At 40.6% G+C, this 17,346-nt stretch overlaps 1 protein-coding gene and 1 long non-coding RNA gene across 7 annotated transcripts in view; one reads left to right on the forward strand and one right to left on the reverse strand.

Annotated features, from left to right (window-relative positions):
• FHAD1 (forkhead associated phosphopeptide binding domain 1) overlaps positions 1-17,346 on the reverse strand; it is a 195,336-nt gene that overhangs the window by 106,897 nt on the left and 71,093 nt on the right. The window contains exons 8-9 of one of the 4 annotated variants that reach the window (XM_074218381.1): positions 15,353-15,476; positions 2,214-2,344 (exon numbers count right to left, since the gene is read on the reverse strand). The exons of the other annotated variants lie outside the window; for them this stretch is intronic. Coding sequence (XP_074074482.1) covers positions 2,214-2,344; positions 15,353-15,476 — 255 coding nt within the window. The remainder of the gene's footprint in view (positions 1-2,213; positions 2,345-15,352; positions 15,477-17,346) is intronic. 4 annotated transcript variants of the gene reach the window in all.
• LOC141509116 (uncharacterized) overlaps positions 14,166-17,346 on the forward strand; it is a 52,175-nt gene continuing 48,994 nt past the window's right edge. For all 3 annotated transcript variants that reach the window (XR_012474584.1, XR_012474585.1, XR_012474583.1), the window contains exons 1-2: positions 14,166-14,570; positions 15,157-15,262. This is a non-coding gene — a long non-coding RNA (uncharacterized LOC141509116). The remainder of the gene's footprint in view (positions 14,571-15,156; positions 15,263-17,346) is intronic.

The raw sequence follows: 17,346 nt of genomic DNA on the forward strand, positions 1-17,346 counted from the left end.
GATGAGATGATCACATTCCAGGGATGATGCAGTGAGGACTGTTTTTGCACAGAGATTGGCAACTGAGTTTCTTTGTCATTTCTTTGTCATTTTCAGATTCTGAGATCTCGTTCCTCTCCAGATGTAAAATCCTATGACTCAATGACAAATCAGCTTCCATCTAGCCAACTTCCTGTCTCAGCCAAAAAAAAAAGCTTTCTTTGCATGTTTACATTGGGGTGGAAGGTTGTCTGGTGCGTGAAGGCTGAAGATGGGCATTCTAGGGCAGGTTGTTGACTAAGTTCTACTTTCACCTAGGCAGCCAGGTAGCATCATAGTGCTGGGCCTGGAGTCAGGAAGATCTCTTCTTCCTGAGTTCAAATCTGTCTTCAGATACTTACTTGTTTTGTGGGTCAAGTTACTTCACCATGTTTGCCTCAGTTTCCACATTTGTAAAATGAGCTGGAGAAGGAAATGGCAAACCACTCTACTTCTCAGCCAAGAAAATCTCAAATGGGGTCAGGAAGAGACTGAGAAGATTAAAAAAAAAAAAACCAATGACTCCTCTCTCCACGGTGCTGGACAAAAGAGGCATGACTCATGCCCCATCCAGAGTTTATTCATCAAGGAAAGGGCAAACCTAGATGAAAGGAAATGAAGCAACCTGCTCAGCTCAGGGGGATGGGAGAGATGAGAGGGTTGATATTTTCACCTTTTCACATTTTAAGAGGTAGTGATCTTATGGGTGGCCCCTCTGTGCTTCCCTTAAACACCTGTATAAATGTGACTCACAAGTGTATCATTGGGGGATCACAGTATCACAGATTTATAGCTAGTCATCTGGTCTAATATTCATTTTAAGGATTAGGAAAACAAGACTGAAGAGATTAGGTGATATAGGAAGGAAGGAAGTCTTTATTAAACACATAACATGTGTTTAAACACATATTAAGTACCTATAAATTTTACAAATATTCTCATTTGATCTTCTTAATCCTAGAAGATAGGTGTTATGATGACCTCCATTTTATAGATAGGGAAACTGAGGCAGACACTAGTTAAATGACTTATCCAGGGTCAAACAGTAAGTGGGAGAGCCATGATTTTAATCCAGGTCCTAGTGCCAAAGTGAGTCCTCTAATGATAAGTCTTTGTTCTATACTGGTCTAGCCCTTGGGGGGGTTAGACACATACTCCGTCACTGGATCTATACTCAAAGCTGTTTCAGCTTGGTAGAGTTTATGTTCTAACAGGATAATTTGAACAGCCTAGTATCAAGTCCATATCACAAAGGATCGTGGAAGAAGGACGTCAGGAGAGGTTGAAGGTCAAGGAGGGATTGGACCATCACAATAATGGGAAAAACGACACACATATCAAATGCATACATTGACCAAGAACCAATTAAGAGCCAGAAAAATCCAAGTTCAGATTGTTTCTTCCCCTTATAGGTTGCTTAGCCCCAGACCATCCCTTCTCCTTTCTGAGATCTTAGTTTCCTTCCTTGTAAAATGAGTGGTTTAAACTAGATGAGGGTTCTAGGGCTCCTCCCAGCTCTGACATTCTATGTTATAAGGCCCTTTTCCCATGCCTAATATTCTGTCTTCTTAGACTTTTCCTGTTCCTGGTATTCTCTATATTAAGTCCTCTCCCATTCCTGACATTCTGTGTTTTAAGGTCCTTTCAGTCCTAACATGTGATCTAAGGACTCTCCCAGCTCTAAAAGTCTGTGTTCTAGATACCTCTCAGCCCTGATATTTCCTGTTTTAAGGTCCTCCTCAGATCTGACATTTCTATATAGCTTCTTTATGAGAGTAGCTCTGCCACCAAAAACAAAACAAAGCTAAATAATAAAACATGAAAACACACACACACACACACACACACACACACACACACACACTGCTCCCCTAAATCAAGAGAGAAATGACTTTCTGCTTTGGGAGAACCATTTCTAGGTCATGAAGGGGATCCTGGGGCAGAAGAGCACAGGTGAGAGTCTCTCTGTTCTCCCACAATTATTCATCAGACAAGTTGAGGGTCTGTCTTAACTGACCAATGGTGACCCTATCCAACCTGCCTCAATTTAACCTCTATCCTCAAGGAAGGAGGACTGAACTGGTTCTTTCTCTGGCAACCTCAGATTACATGTTCCACAAGCCAGTAAAGGCAGTGATAATAGCACTCATTGTGCAAAAGTCACGATAGCAACATTCATTCATTCATTCATTCACCCTGGAAGTGATGGCTGACAGCTGATAATTCTTTTCTTGGTTTTCACTCTTCAGTCTGTCCACCTCCTGCCTTAGTTTTAGGGCCATGCTGTCCTTTAATTCGATGTCCTTTTTCAAACTGGTCATCAGCACTGTGAGAGAGAGCAGCTGAGGTCAAAGTGTTGCTGCTGAGATGCTGCCCTACCAATGTCCATATCACTCTTCTCAAGTCCCAGTACCTAATACCCTCTTTTTAAGACTGACCTTTATGGCTGTCTTCTGAAGCTTTATGGTAGCTTCCTGACAGGTCTGCCTATCTCTAATCCTTTCTATCACCACCATATTAGTCTTCTTTGTTTTTGTTTTTGTTTTTTTTGCAAGGCAAATGGGGGTTAAGTGGCTTGCCCAAGGCCACACAGCTAGGCAATTATTAAGTGTCTAAGGCCAGATTTGAACTCAGGTACTCCTGATCCCAGGGTCGGTGCTCTATCCACTGTGCCACCTAGCTGCACCACCATATTAGTCTTCTTGAGCATAAATTGGATTAGATCACTCCTCCTAATGGCACACCATATAGAAACTCCCTTTTTCTTCTACAATCTGGTAAATTAAAATACTGACTCTGCCCATTCATGCCTGAGTGACCTTGGACAGGTCATTTCACTTCTCTTGCCTCAATTTTCTCAGTTGTAAAATGGAATTGGATTAGAGGACTTCTGTAAAGACTTCCAGAACTAGATTTGGGATTTTATATGGGTCAGGACACTATTTATCCCATCTAATTTCATGCTATTTTCCTTGGTTTACATTAGTCAAGCTAGAGGATTCTTGGTCTCCTGACCTCCTCCTCCTCTTCTCCAGGAGAGTTTTATGCTCCAGTTCTGGAATCCCTTCTTTTCCCCTTTGCCTGCTGAATTTCGATTTATGCTTTTTGAGAATTTGGGTTCAAATATTGTCTCAGTTATTTACTAGCTCTGTGACCCTGAGCAAGTTACTTAACTTTTTTGTTCCTCTGCTTCCTTCTCTCATAAAATAGTTTAGACTCAAGAAATCTGGGTGTTAATCTATGATCCTCTTATAAGGAGGACCAGGTAAAAGGTGTGATAAAACACATTTAGGGTAATTTTTTGACAGTTAGTAGAATAGGCTGCAGCAGGAAGTATGGGATTCTCCTCATTGTATGTCTTTAAGCAGAGGCTGAAGAAGGAAAGCTTCTCAAGGGATTATGGTAGTGGGAATCCCTGTTTGCGTAGGAATTCCACTAGCTGACTGTTAAGCTCCCTTCCAAAGATGAATTTCAGGAATTCTGGGTAAGTCCAACTCCAATGTCCCTTCATCTAAGAAGCTTCCCGATCCCCACCCATCCAAGTCAATAATAACAAATATCATCTCTTCCACTATACAATCATTATATGTTTATCAAATACCCGTGTCCTGGCACTTAGATAGGCTTATTAGAGTCTATCTAAACCAAAAAATGGAATAGTCCCTGCCTTCAGGGAGTTTTCAATCCATTGTGTATTCAAATTAATATTTTCAGAGCAAGTATTAAGTATTAGTTTTGGGAGGAATGGCTGGTAAAGTCTTAATGGAGGAGTCTTGTAGTCTAAGAGAAGGAGGAATAAGGGATGATCAATGCAAAAATGTGGAGATTGAAGATGAAACTCATGCTTGAGGACCAATGAGAAGGGCAGTTGGATTGAATTGTTAGGTTTGGGAAGAGGAATACTGTCTAAAGGGAACTGGAATGGTAGATTGGCGTCAGTAGGTAAAGGTTTAAAAGAGAGTATGTTTTTGATTCTGAGGGGGTCCAGGAAAGTTTTGATAGGAGACTGACACAGTCAGATTGGGCTTCAGGAAAATCATTTTGGCAGGTGAGTCGAGGATGGACTGGAGTGGGAGAAATTTGAGGCAAGGAGAAGTTAGGAGGCTGCTGTAATAGTTAAGACCTTTTTCTGCCCTTCTAATGTACTGATAATGTAATATTGAGTATTAGAATGATCTTTTTTGTGTCTTATCCCTTTAGGAGAATCCAAGTTTTAAGAGATCAGGAGCTAAGCTTTGATTCTCCACCAGGGCCTTGCACAATGCACTATGCACAGTAAAGTAATTTACTAAATATTTGTTGAATTGAATTCAGATCAAAACTATTTCCATAAACAATAATAAAGTAATAACTTACAGTGATACACACTTAAATGGATGATGCTTTAAGATTTATGCCTTTAGTATTTATTAAATGCTCCTATGGGTCTGGTCCTGTACTATCTTCTTCAGGGTTAGTAAATGATCAGGTCACACACTCCTTTCCTCACGAATCTCCAATGGCTCCCTCTTGTCATTAAGACTAATCCAAATTCTTTATTTTGGCACTTAAAAACCTTTACAATTTGGCTTATCCCAACTTTAGCAACCTTCACAATTCTAAATTCCAGACTTTTAAAATATATATAGCTATATATAAATATAATATATTATATATAATACAATGTATTATATAATATAAATATAAATACAGTCTGTATAAAAGAGAATCACAGAATTTGAGATATGAAGGAATATCAGATGCTATTAGTTAAATTCACACATGAAAATGATCCTTGGTTATACACCTGCCAAGATGGTGGTAGTTCATCCTGCCTCCCATTGGAGATCTCCTAGTGCAAGAATCCGCCACCACTCAAGGCTGCCCATTCCATTGCTGGAAAATTCAAATTCAATTTTCACTTTGCATTAACTATTCTCCATCCAAGAATATACAATAATCCCTTCCATATCATGAATGTTAGGGACATGGTGGCCCTGTGATCTAGAAAATCTGCATAAGGTTTTTTGACTTTGCTTTCATATCAGAGAAGTCTGGATCTTTTTCTTTTTCTTTTATGGGATGCTTAAAATAAAATATTGATATTATACAGTGATGTATATATATTTTATGCATCTTCTCCTGTTTTGTCTGCTGGTCTTAAGGTGTCATCTGCAGGTTCTGTAAAATTCCCAGAATTCTTATTTAATTTCTTCTGCCCATCCAAGGTATATCAAAACCAGGATGGAGAAAAATCTCAGTGCTGGAAGGATAACTTTATTCTTTTCTCTCCTCATTTCTATCTCCTGGAATCTCCAACTTCCTTCCAAGCTCACCTCTAGCACCAGCTTCTTGAGGAAGCCTATCCTGATCTCTACCCCATCCCTGTCTCTAATGGCTTCCCTCAGAAATTGTTTTGCCTGAATTTTGTATTTAATTTTCTATGCACATGTTGTTTTCCTCTAATAGAATATAAATTCCTTGAGGGCAGGGTCTATTTTGTTTTGTTTCTCTCTTTCCTTTTCTTCTTTGGGATCTAGCACAACTAATTAATACTTTTTTAATGAATGGATGAATGAATCATTAAGATGCTTGGAGAGGAGGTTGGGGGAAGATAACAGTAAAGTGGAGACTGGTAGGTGGCTCAGTGAACTCCTGGACCAGGAGTCAGGAAGATCTGAATTCATATTTGATCTCAAACACTCACTAGCTGTGTGACCCTGGGCAAATCACATATCCTCTGTTTGCCTTAATCCCCTGGAGTAGGAAAACCTTATATGGAGTCATGAAAGTCATCTGAACAACAAAAGCAGAATAAATATAAGACCTAAACTTTACCCTAAAATCCTCTGACCCTGTTACCTTGTTTTGGGTAAGCTGGACAAACAGTCCTCCCTAATAGAAGCCCTGGGGAGAAAAACAATGGGATGGACTGTCCAGATATCCCTCCTCGAAAGCTTGCAGCCCCTTCACTGATCATGGCAAATCAAGGATGTCCTATACTCCAGTCTTTGATTTGCTGTCCTGATTTTCTAGCCTTGGTCCCAAGTCTGTCTGTCTGACCTCCTTCTTCAGACTCCACTCACCTTTGGCTACAAGTCCCTTGCTTCTGGCACATTTGCTCCCCCTTAACATATAATTTGAATGCTTATTCTCCCTAGAGCATTAACAAGGTTTACAAGGAACCTTTGGTGAAACTCTAAATATTGGAAAACCATTATTTCCTGACAGTCAAGAAAGAGGGTACCCTCATCAATCATAGTCCAAGGGTCTGAGGTTAGAATTAACCAAAGATGGCCGATGCCAAATCAGTGAGATGTTTAATAATAAAGATGACATTCATTGGCTAGAAAGGAGAGAGGATAGTCCCTTAGGGATCTAAGAGTAGAACCTGTGAATCCCAGCTTGGCCATTATTGACCTCTACAAATCATTTTCTTTTTTTTGCTGAGCCTCAGTTTCATCATTTATAAAATGAGGGTATTGATGATGTAGCTTAGCTCTAAATTTATGATCCTGATTCCTCTACCAAGTTACAGACAGCTTCTGCTTTCACGGAGAAACACGACAAATTAGACTGGATAGAATCCCAGACCTCGAATCCAGAAGTTCTGATTCAAATTCACCCTTGGAAACTTATTAGCTGTGTGACCCTGGACAAATCACTCAACCACTGTCTGCCTTGGTTCCTCCTCTGTAAAATGGGGATGATAATAGAATCCACCTCCCAGTTTTGTTGTGCAGATCACCTGAGATGTTTGTTACATTGCTTAGCACAGTGCCTCGTGCGGAGCAGGGGCTATAAAAATGTCAGTTATTATGATTGTTGTTGTTTTCATTATTATTTTTTCAGGGCGTAGATCCTCAGCTCCTGCTAAAGTTAAGATGATTTAGAGGGGAATTCTATGGGCAAGTAAGTGGCATAGTGGATAGAGTGTGGAGGACCTGAGTTCAACTCTAGTCTCTGAATTAGGGTTGTGTGACCTTGGGCAAGTCATTTAACCCCCACTTGCTTAAAAAAAAGAAATAGGGGCAGCTAGGTGGCGCAGTGGATAAAGCACCGGCCTTGGAGTCAGGAGTACCTGGGTTCAAATCCAGTCTCAGACACTTAATAATGACCTAGCTGTGTGGCCTTGGGCAAGCCACTTAACCCCATTGCCTTGCAAAAAAAAAAAAGAAATAAAGAAGGGAATTCTACCTTGCTTCTTTACAATACCTGAAGTCCTGAAGCATTTGTCCCTGGGCGGATGATGGGGGGGCAGGTTTGGTTGCTTTCTTGTTTCTTTCTAGATCATATTCTGGTCTTGGAAATGAGTTGTTGATGTCCATTTTCCATGACTTCCTCTCCCTCTCTGCCCGCTTTTCAGGAGGCGTTGGGATGGCCCGCCAGGACACCAAGCTACTCTTACAAAGCCAGGGATCTATGGCCAAGGGCAGCTGGGTCTGCCTTGTGGGGAGCAGAATTTCAGACTTCAAGCACCTCTCTCTTCTGCACATAGTGAAGGCCATTGAGCAACTATTTAGGGTGTGATTTGGACTCTCTGAGGAGGACCTTAAGAACCTCTGCCCAGAATGACTTCTACAAGTCTAGCTTGGCTATAACAAGTCCCATGAGTGGAGATATGAACCCCCTACTCCTGCAGTTTAAATATTTGGCTAGATTCTTATGACTGTGAGTACTAGGGTGGTAATATAAAGAATATGCAGCCTGTTAAGTTTTATCAAGGGCACTAGAATCTAGGAGATGTCATTAGTGGTGTCAAATATTTTGTGATTGGTGGGCTTCTAGACCTGCCAGTCCTGCTAGAGAAACTCCCTCTACTGAGATCACTTGGCATTTCCCCAGCAGCTAGGTATCTTTTTTTTATTTTTAGGTTTTTTTGTAGGGCAAACAGGGTTAAGTGGCTTGCCCAAGGCCACACAGCTAAGTAATTATTAAGTGTCTGAGACTGGATTTGAACCCAGGTACTCCTGACTCCAGGGCTGATGCTTTATCCACTATGCCACCTAGCCACCCCTTAGCAGCTAGGTATCTTGATCATTTCTTACCCTGGTATCTGTGAACTTTAAACATTTTTGGAAACTCCATTTTAAAATAACTGGTTTCCTTGTAATCCTGTGTATTTTATTTGATGTATTTAAAAATACATGAGGCTGAGAATGAATACATAGACTTCCTCAGACTATCACAGGAGTCCATGGAAGGGACCAGTATCTACTCTGCCTCAAGCACTGTGCCAAGCACTTTGGGGACACCATCTAATCGAGTGAGATGAGATAATATTTGAAAGACAATATGATATAGCGGATAGAGTGTCCAGGTAGACCCAGATTCAAGACTCCCTCTGGTAAAGACTTTGTGACTCTGGGCAAGAGTCTTAAACCCTCCCTATGTCTCAGACTATTCTCTCTCTCTCTCTCTCTCTCTCTCTCTCTCTCTCTCTCTCTCTCTCTCTCCCTATATCTATACATCTATCCATACTATACCTATATCTCTCTATCTATATATACCTATATCTATAACTGCATCTGTATCTATATCTACATCAACTAAATCTATCCACATCTGTGTCTTTATTAATACCGATACCTAAACCTGTTCCTAGACCTACATCTATACCTATATCTATCACCTCCCTGATGTCATGGTCTTTTTTGAGAATGAAGGACAAACATCATCACCTATAGCTATACCTCTTCCTATATAACTGTCTATATCTGCACCATCTATATCTATAGTTATATTTATATCTATGTCATGTATATCTGTAGCTAATCTCTATCATCCATAGCTTTGTATTATTATCTCTATCTAAATCTTCATTTATATCTAAATCTTTATAGCTTCACCTTTATCTATATGTCTAAACTATAGCTTTATCTTTATCTATCTATCTATATATATATATATACACTATATATAAACAACTGGAACTATATGTCTATACAAATTTTTTTTACTTGTAAAATAAAAGTTTCATTTTATTTAATATTTATTCTCATTTTGTACAAATAATGTTTTTTTACATTAATAAAATATTCTTGTTTAAGAGTAAATGAAATACCCCCTCCCCCCCATAAATATAGACTTGCTTGAGCGATAAAGTAAAGGGGAGAGAAAAAAATTAAAATTAAAAAAATAATAGTAATAATTGTAGGTATAGCCAGGTGGCGCAATGGATGGAGCACCAACCCTGGAGCCACGAGCACCTGAGCCCACATCCGGCCCCGTACACCCAACAATCACCCAGCCGTGTAACATGCAAGCCACCCGAACCCCACTGCCCTGCAAAACTAAAAAAGAAAAAAAAGACCCCAAATAAAATAAAATAGTAATAATAGTAGGGGTGGCTGGGTGGCAGACAGAACATTGGCCCTTGAGCTAGGAGCACCCGTGTCCAAATCCGGCCTCAGACACCTAATGATCACCCTGCTATGTGGCCCCAGGCAGGCCACCCAGCCCCATTTGCCCTGCACCCCCCCAAAAAATAATAATAAAAATGTGCTTCAGTCTTTGTTCCAACACCAACAACTCTGTTGCGGGTGGATCACATTCTTTATGACAAGTCTATGGCAAAAGTTACTTCCATATTTTTCCACCGTTGTCATTGCTGATCGCAACTCCCTCCTTTTGTATTTCTCCACTACCATGTACTATATTTTCTCTCTCCTTTCACTCTGACTCTGCTGTAGGGTAGCTGAGTGGTGCAGCAGACAGATCCCCAGCTCTGGGGCCAAGAGGCCCTGAGCCCCCATACCACCCCTTAGGCCCAGCATCCACCTGGCCCTATGGTCCCGGACAGGCCATCAAATCCCAGCCCCTTGCAAGAAGTAAAAAAGAAAATGTGTTATATCTGACCACTCTCCCTGCATGGTCCATCCTTTCCTCCATCACTCACATCACCCCCCTTCCCCTTGTCCCTCCTTCTTACTCCAGATGCCTATACCCCATTGAGTATATATGCTGTTTCCTCTCCTAGCCACCTCTGATGACAGTGAAGATTCCCTCATTCCCTCTTGCTTTCCCCCCTTCCATATCATTGCAATAGCTCATTGTAATAAAGAAAAAACTTATTATATGAAATATCTTGGACTATTTCCCCTCTCCTTTTTCTTTCTCCCATTACATTTCCTTTTTTTCTATTGACTCCATTTTACACCATATTTTATCTTCGAATTCAGCTTTCTCCTGTGCTTCAACCATAAAAGCTCCTTCTACCTGCTCTATTGGCTGAGAAGGTTCATATGAGTATTATCAGTGTCATTTTTCTATGCAGGAATACATGCAGTTTATCATCATTAAGTCCCTCATATTTTCCCCTTCTCCTCCAATCTCCATGCTTCACCTGAGTCCTGTATCTGAAGATCAAACCTTCTGTTCAGCTCGGGCCATTCCTATACAAATCTACATAACTATATCGCTAGGATTATTCATCACAGAGCAGGTGCCAATCTGCACTGATAAAGAGACTCTCCTCAGGAACTCTCTTGTGAAAACATAGACCTGGGGTTTTTTTTTGGTTTTGTTTTTTGTTTTTGTTTTTGCAAGGCAATGGGGTTAAGTGGCTTGCCCAAGGCCACACAGCTAGGTCATTATTAAATGTCTGAGGCCAGATTCAAACTCAGGTCCTCCTGACTCCAGGGCTGGTGCTCTATCCACTGTGCCACCTAGCTACTGCCCCCAACATAGACCTGTTTTACAAATTTATCTGTGTCCATGTAGTCCTCCCATTAGAATATAAGCTCTCTGAGGGCAAGAACTGTTTCACTTTAGTCTTCTCAGTGCTAGCATAGAGTAGATGCTTATTGATTTATTTACTGACATTAAATGTTCAATCAAGATGTGATTAAACAAAGGAAGATAAATGGGTGGTGAGTGGTGGGGTGGACAAGGGGGAAGGCAGGCACAGAGAGACAACCTCTATTGGTAAATTCTAATCATTCTAGATCACTAGCTTTAGGGTTTTGTGGGATCTTGGAGATCTTTTTACTGGTTCTTACCAGATCTCTCATTTTATAGAAAAGGAAACTGAGGCCCAGAGAAAGGAAGTGATTTACTTAATTCTTTAATTATTACTCTGAGGATGCATTGAGGTTTGTTGGATTAAAAAGCTGGTCTCAGAGTCAGGAAGACATGGGTTCGTGCCCTGCCTTTACTACTTACTGGTTAAATTACTCTTGGCAAGTCATTTAACTTCTCAGTGCTCCAAGAAACACTCTCAGGCAAACAACTTCAGGGCAGGTGCTACTCTGCATTGATAAAGGGATTTTCCTCATTGGTCCCAATGAAATCACAGGTGAGGACCAAGGGAAAAAAGAGAGCTTCTATTGAAGGCCAGGTCACCCCACTACAAATCTCCACTTCAAATTTCCCACCAAGTTCCCCTGCCTGTTTAGGGACTCTCTAAAGGGGGGTGTGGGAGCAGCACTGTAAACAAATTAACAAAAACATCTTAATTTAAGATCTTGGAAGAAGGTCCTATTGGTTTGCATATAAATTTCACTTTCTTTCCAAATTAGGTTTGTATAGTAAACCACTCAAGGTGGTTTATAATAAATGGTATTTTTCAACATACTTTTATTTTTTCCTTTTTTGGACACATCTCAGTTTAGGGCTATGGGCAATATTTCATGGGAACATACAAGAAGGACAGGAGAGGTTATTTAGTCTAACCTTTGAGTTTTATATATATGGAAACTGAGGCTTGAAGAGTCCAAACACTCCTGGAAGTTTCATAGGGTGAAGAGTCAAATTCTTTCTTTTTAGATCTAGAATTCTTGCCACCCTGCTGTGGCTACTACATAGCTAGTAATTGCTATAGTACCTACTATGGGTCAGGGACTGGATAATTCTCATGACAACTCTGTAAGGCAGCAGCTATGATTACTCCCATTTTGCTGTTAAGAGAATTGGGGCAAACAGAGGTTAAGTGACTTGCCCAAAGTCATACAGCTAGTTAAGTGTCTGTAGCTGGATTTGAACTTAAGTCTTTATGATTCCAAGGGGTAGCTAGGTGACATAATGGATAGTTCACCAGACAAGAAAGACTTCTCTTCCTAAATTCAAATTTGGCCTCAGACACTTACTAGCAGTGTGATCCTGATTAAGTCACTTATCCCTGTCTGCTTCAGTTCCTCATCAAGTTGGAAAAGGAAATTACACTTCTTTACTGAGAAAACTCCAAATGGGGTCATGAGGAGGTGGCCATGACTGAAATGAATGAACAACTTCATGGCTCTAGACCCAGAGCTTTATTCACTGTGTCACCTCAAAGCTTAATATGGAAACAGCTACCAATACAGGATCTTTTTTTTTGACAAGGCAGTGGGGTTAAGTGACTTGCCCAAAGTCACACAGCTAGGGAATTATTAAGTTTCTGAGGTCGGATTTGAACTCAGGTCCACCTGACTCCAGGGTCGGTGCTCTATCCACTGTGCCATCCACCTGCCCCACAATATAAGATTTATGATTATTGTTTTATCCTGGATATTCAGAGGCAGTTTAAGTGAGGAGACAGCTGAAGGAGGGGGCACAGCTGAGGGGAACTGAGCAAGTAGCTGTCAGTAGGCAGCAGAGAGGAGAGTAAACAAAGAATTCCCTTTTGTTTGGTATGAGGGAAGAAGGCAAAGAAGTGTCATTGGAGTATTTCTGACCTAGAATCAAAGGATGGACTGGAACCTAGTCAGAAAAGATGAGAGAGAACTCAACAGCCATTTTTTAAGCACCTGCCTAAGTCTAGGTCACCATGCCAAGCTCTGGGAAAGACTTAAGAAGAATGACCCTAAAGGTAACTAACTAAATGACATTCAAATTACTAAGTGTTGTTGATTCTACAATATCTTTCCCACTGTTTCCTTCTCATAGCCTTTATCAGTGGTGAAGTGAAACCAGTTCAGATTTGCTTTTGAGAGTTGGTCGTTAAATTTTCATGGGGGGGGGCAGCTAGGTGGCGCAGTGGATAGAGCACCGGCCCTGGAGTCAGGAGTACCTGGGTTCAAATCCGGTCTCAGACACTTACTAATTACCTAGCTGTGTGGCTTGGGTAAGCCACTTAAACCCATTTGCCTTGAAAAATCCTAAAAAATATAAAATTTCATTGGGAGCATTAACACCTTGGAAATCAACTAGGGCACCTAATAGTGTATTCCACATATACCTGAGATTCCTGTTCCTAAGTCAATGCTCTCCTGAGCTGCTATACAGGAGAGGAGGGCTAGTCCCAGAGAAGAAAGGGGAGTACATGAACCCCAATATATATATATATGTATACATGAACATATATATATATATATATGGAGAGAGAGAGAGAGAGAGAGAGAGAGAGAGAGAGAGAGAGAGAGCAGCTTCTCTTCATTGGCTGTATAGTTGGAGAGAGAAAGAGACAGACAGAGAGAGACAGAGAGACAGGCATAGACACAGAGACACAAAGTGAGAAGAGAGAGAGGCAGAGAGACTGAGATAGAGAGACAGACTGAGACAGAGAGAAACAGAGAGAGATATACAGAGAGACAGAGAAGAGATAGACTGAGACAGATTCAGAGACAGAGAAACAGAGAGGCAGACACAGAGAGGCAGAGGGGAGAGAGAGAGAGAGAGAGAGAGAGAGAGGAAAGTAAAGAGACAGACAGACAGACAGACAAACACATACAGAGAGACAGAGAAGAGAGAGACTGAGCAGACAGAGACAGTCAGAGACAGAAACAGAAACAGAGATACAGAGAAACAGAAGAGATAGAGACAGAGAGAGAGTGGGGGGAGCAGAGAGGCAAAGAGAAAGGTAGAGACAGAGAGACAGAGACAGAGACAGAGATACACAGAAAGACAGATAGACAGACAGAGACAGAAAGTCAGAGAGAAAGAGAGAGACAGATAGACCTTGTCCTGGTCTGGTGATTTTAAGGGCACAGCCCAATGTGGGTATGTATGGTGTCCTCAAAATTAACTGATTCTTAGAAGATCATTAGTTCCTGTCGTTCTATACCAGTACTACAAACCTGTGTCTTTAAGGGCTCTCCCAGCTTGGACATCCTACAGCATAATATCCTTCTTAGCTCTGTCTTCTAACATTCTATGTAATGAGAAACTTCCTAGCTATGAAATTCTAGGTTCTAAGACTCCTTTCTGTTTTTATGTTCCATGTTCTAAGACTCCTTTCAGCTCTATTTTTCTAGTTTATGAAATCACCTGCTCCTCCAGTGTGGTACCAGATGACCCATGCTCCCTGGGGAGTCTTCTGTTGGGGACTGCTGACAGCTAACATTTATGTGATGCCTACTGTGACTCTTGGAAACACCCACATAGGACCTGCATCTGGAAGAAGACATTCTTTATTGGGCGTGCTGGGGGAGTATCTCGGATTCATTTCCCATTTCTCATCATTTATAGTTTAGTTTCCTAGAGTTCTCCCATTTGAGGATCATTGGGTTATTGGCACCAGGAATCTACATGGATATAAGTTAGTGAATTTGAAATCCAACTGGTATAAAGTTAAAATATGTCCATCAGCTGCCATCATATGCATAACACTCCTTTTGATAGACTCATCTAGTTCATAAAGAAGAGATCCCAATGGGGTATGTTTATTAGAGCTGTCACTATCAATTCTTCTGCCTGGAGCAATCATTGAAAAATCAGAGAAAACTGCTGGGAAGGCTTCCTTAAAACAATGTTTTAAGATAAATTTATTTGAGAAGGGGAGAGAACTTAAACCTTAGAACATAAGATCCTATGGGTAAGGGGGAGGGATCTCTAGGTGGGCTCATGTTGGAAGACAATGAGACTCTAAGACTAGAGTGGATATATGTATATGTATATGTATATGTATATGTATATGTATATGTATATGTATATGTATATGTATATGCATATGTATATGCATATGCATATATATGTAGATGTAGATGTAGGCATAGGTGTAGGTGTAGGTGTAAGTGTGTATGTGTATGTGTATGTGTACGTGTACGTATACGTATACGTATATGTGTGTATATATGCATGTATATATATGTATATTGGAGAAGGGAACAAATCTGGGGAGGAGCCAACCTGGGTTGGCTAAATGGCAGAAGGTGGGACAAGAAAGAATCTTTTAGCGGTTTGCTTGTTTAACTAACTATTCTTGCCAACTAGGCTCTAAACTCAGATGTTTTTACTTTCTAGGGTGAAAGTACTGTCAGTCCTCTTTAGATTTTTCTACCCTAGGGAAAAGACCTAGTTGCCTCATCCTCGTTACAGTTCTGTCCTTCCTCAGTCTATGCCTGCAGAGGTGAGACATGCTACCAGATTGGCACAGCCTGGTCTCTTCTTCCTCCTGCTCCCCCTGGCTCCTATCTCCTTGGCCTCAGAGTAAATTTACCTGAGTTCCTTGCTTTTTCTTTCTTAAAATTCTCCCCTTCCACCTTCAGATTTGCAATCTCCTTGTTTCTCTCATTGAGGGTCTGATGGAGCACATCACTGCATCCTTTTTGAAGCTTGTTGATCTGTGGGAGTCAACACAAAGTCAGAAATGGGGCCTTCAGCCTCAGTCTGGGCCTGTCCTTCTCTGAGGCTTCCTGAATCTGGGGGTGCTATTCTTGGGTTGGGGGTAAGATGCTGAATTTATCAGATCCACAGGGTCTTCATAGGTCATGCCGCTATAAATTCATTTAGAATAATAAAATTGGAAGGGATTGTAGAGGGTATCTGGTTCAACTCTGTGACCCCTGGATCTTCTGAACTATTGCTCATGGGAGTTCATCCAGCTTTTGCTCAAATATCTCTAGTGATGAGGAACTTAACTCCCATTTTGAGTATTGGAATATCAGCCAAAATCTGGGTCTCAAGAACGTTCTGAAAACCAGACAGAACAAATCTAATCCCCTTTCCACGTGATAGCTCTTTAAATGTCTGGGAAGAATGAAAATCTCCCCCCAAGTCTCCTTTTATCTAGGCTAATCATCTGCTTTTATCGCAAGCTTTTGAGTCTTCTCACATCACAATTTTTTAAAATAGTATTTTATTTTTCCAATTAGATGTAAAGACATTTTTTTATATTCAGTTTTATAAAATTTTGAGTTTTAAATTTTCTCCCTCCTTTCCTCCTCTTCCTACAATGGTAAGAAATTTGATGATGTGTGATATCATGGTTTTTAAAATCCGGCCTAAGCTCATCTCTCCTAATAGGTTATTTCTAGAAAAGGTAGAGAAGATGTCTTGTTGTTCAATCATTTTTAGTTGTCTCCAACTCTTCAGGACCTCAATTGGAGTTTTCTTGGCAGAAGTGCTGGAGTGACTTGCCATTTCCTTTTCTAGCTCATTTTATAGATTAGAAACTGAGGCAAAAGGGTTAAGTAACTAGCCCAGGGTTACATGGCTAGTTAGTATCTGAGGCTGAATTTGAGCTCAATAAGATGAGTCTTCTGACTCTAAGTCTGGTGGTATCTGCTGTGCCCCCTAGCATGCTAGACTATAGTTCTTAGGAAAGAAAGCTTAGGGGATGCATGGACTGCAAGCTCCGAATGAATCTGCACTCTAATATAAAGAAATTAATAGACTAATAAGATTTTGTTATTAAGTATTACTTATTAGTGGATAATTTAAAGCACAAATATATCTTTGTAAGAATAAACTGTCACTGCATTAGGCTAGATTTTTTCTTTTTTCTTTTTTTTCTTTTCTTTTTTTTAGGTTTTTTGCAAGGCAATAGGGTTAAGTGGCTTGCCCAAGGCCACACAGCTAGGTAATTATTAAGTGTCTGAGGCTGGATTTGAACTCAGGCACTGACTCCAGGGCCAGTGCTCTATCCACTGCACCACCTAGCTGCCCCTTTAGTCTAGATTTTATAATTTTTTTTCAAAAGGTTAAGTTCCCTTTTTTTAGTTAGAAGTAGGTAAAGTTCCTCTTTTCCTCAGCTCCCTGAAGTAAGTTCCTCTTTCCAGCGGCTGCAGAAATAATATTAGTTAATCCACACATGTCTGGCTACAGAACAGGATTTCTAAAACAATCTCACTTTGACAGGCAGAATCATAGACATAGGTCCAAATCTGATAGAAAATACTAGATTTAATAGTTGTCACACCTACTGCACCCCCAACAGACCTAACTATTGACAATGGTATACCAAAATACAGCATCAGACACTTCCTAATTGTGGGACCCTGGGCAAGTCAGTTAACCTCTGATTGCCTGGCAAAATGGATCCTTTGGAGAAGAAAATGACAAACCACTCCTATATTATTTATCAAGAAACCCTAAATGATGCCATGAAGAGTTAGACATGACTGAAATGACCTAGCAACAAAACTCAAAATACCCTCAATTTGCTTTAGGAGGTATTTAACCCAACCACAAATCAAATGGCCTGCCTTGTCC

This window comes from Macrotis lagotis, chromosome 1, assembly GCF_037893015.1.
Source record: "Macrotis lagotis isolate mMagLag1 chromosome 1, bilby.v1.9.chrom.fasta, whole genome shotgun sequence".
In the NCBI taxonomy this organism is placed as follows: domain Eukaryota; kingdom Metazoa; phylum Chordata; class Mammalia; order Peramelemorphia; family Peramelidae; genus Macrotis; species Macrotis lagotis.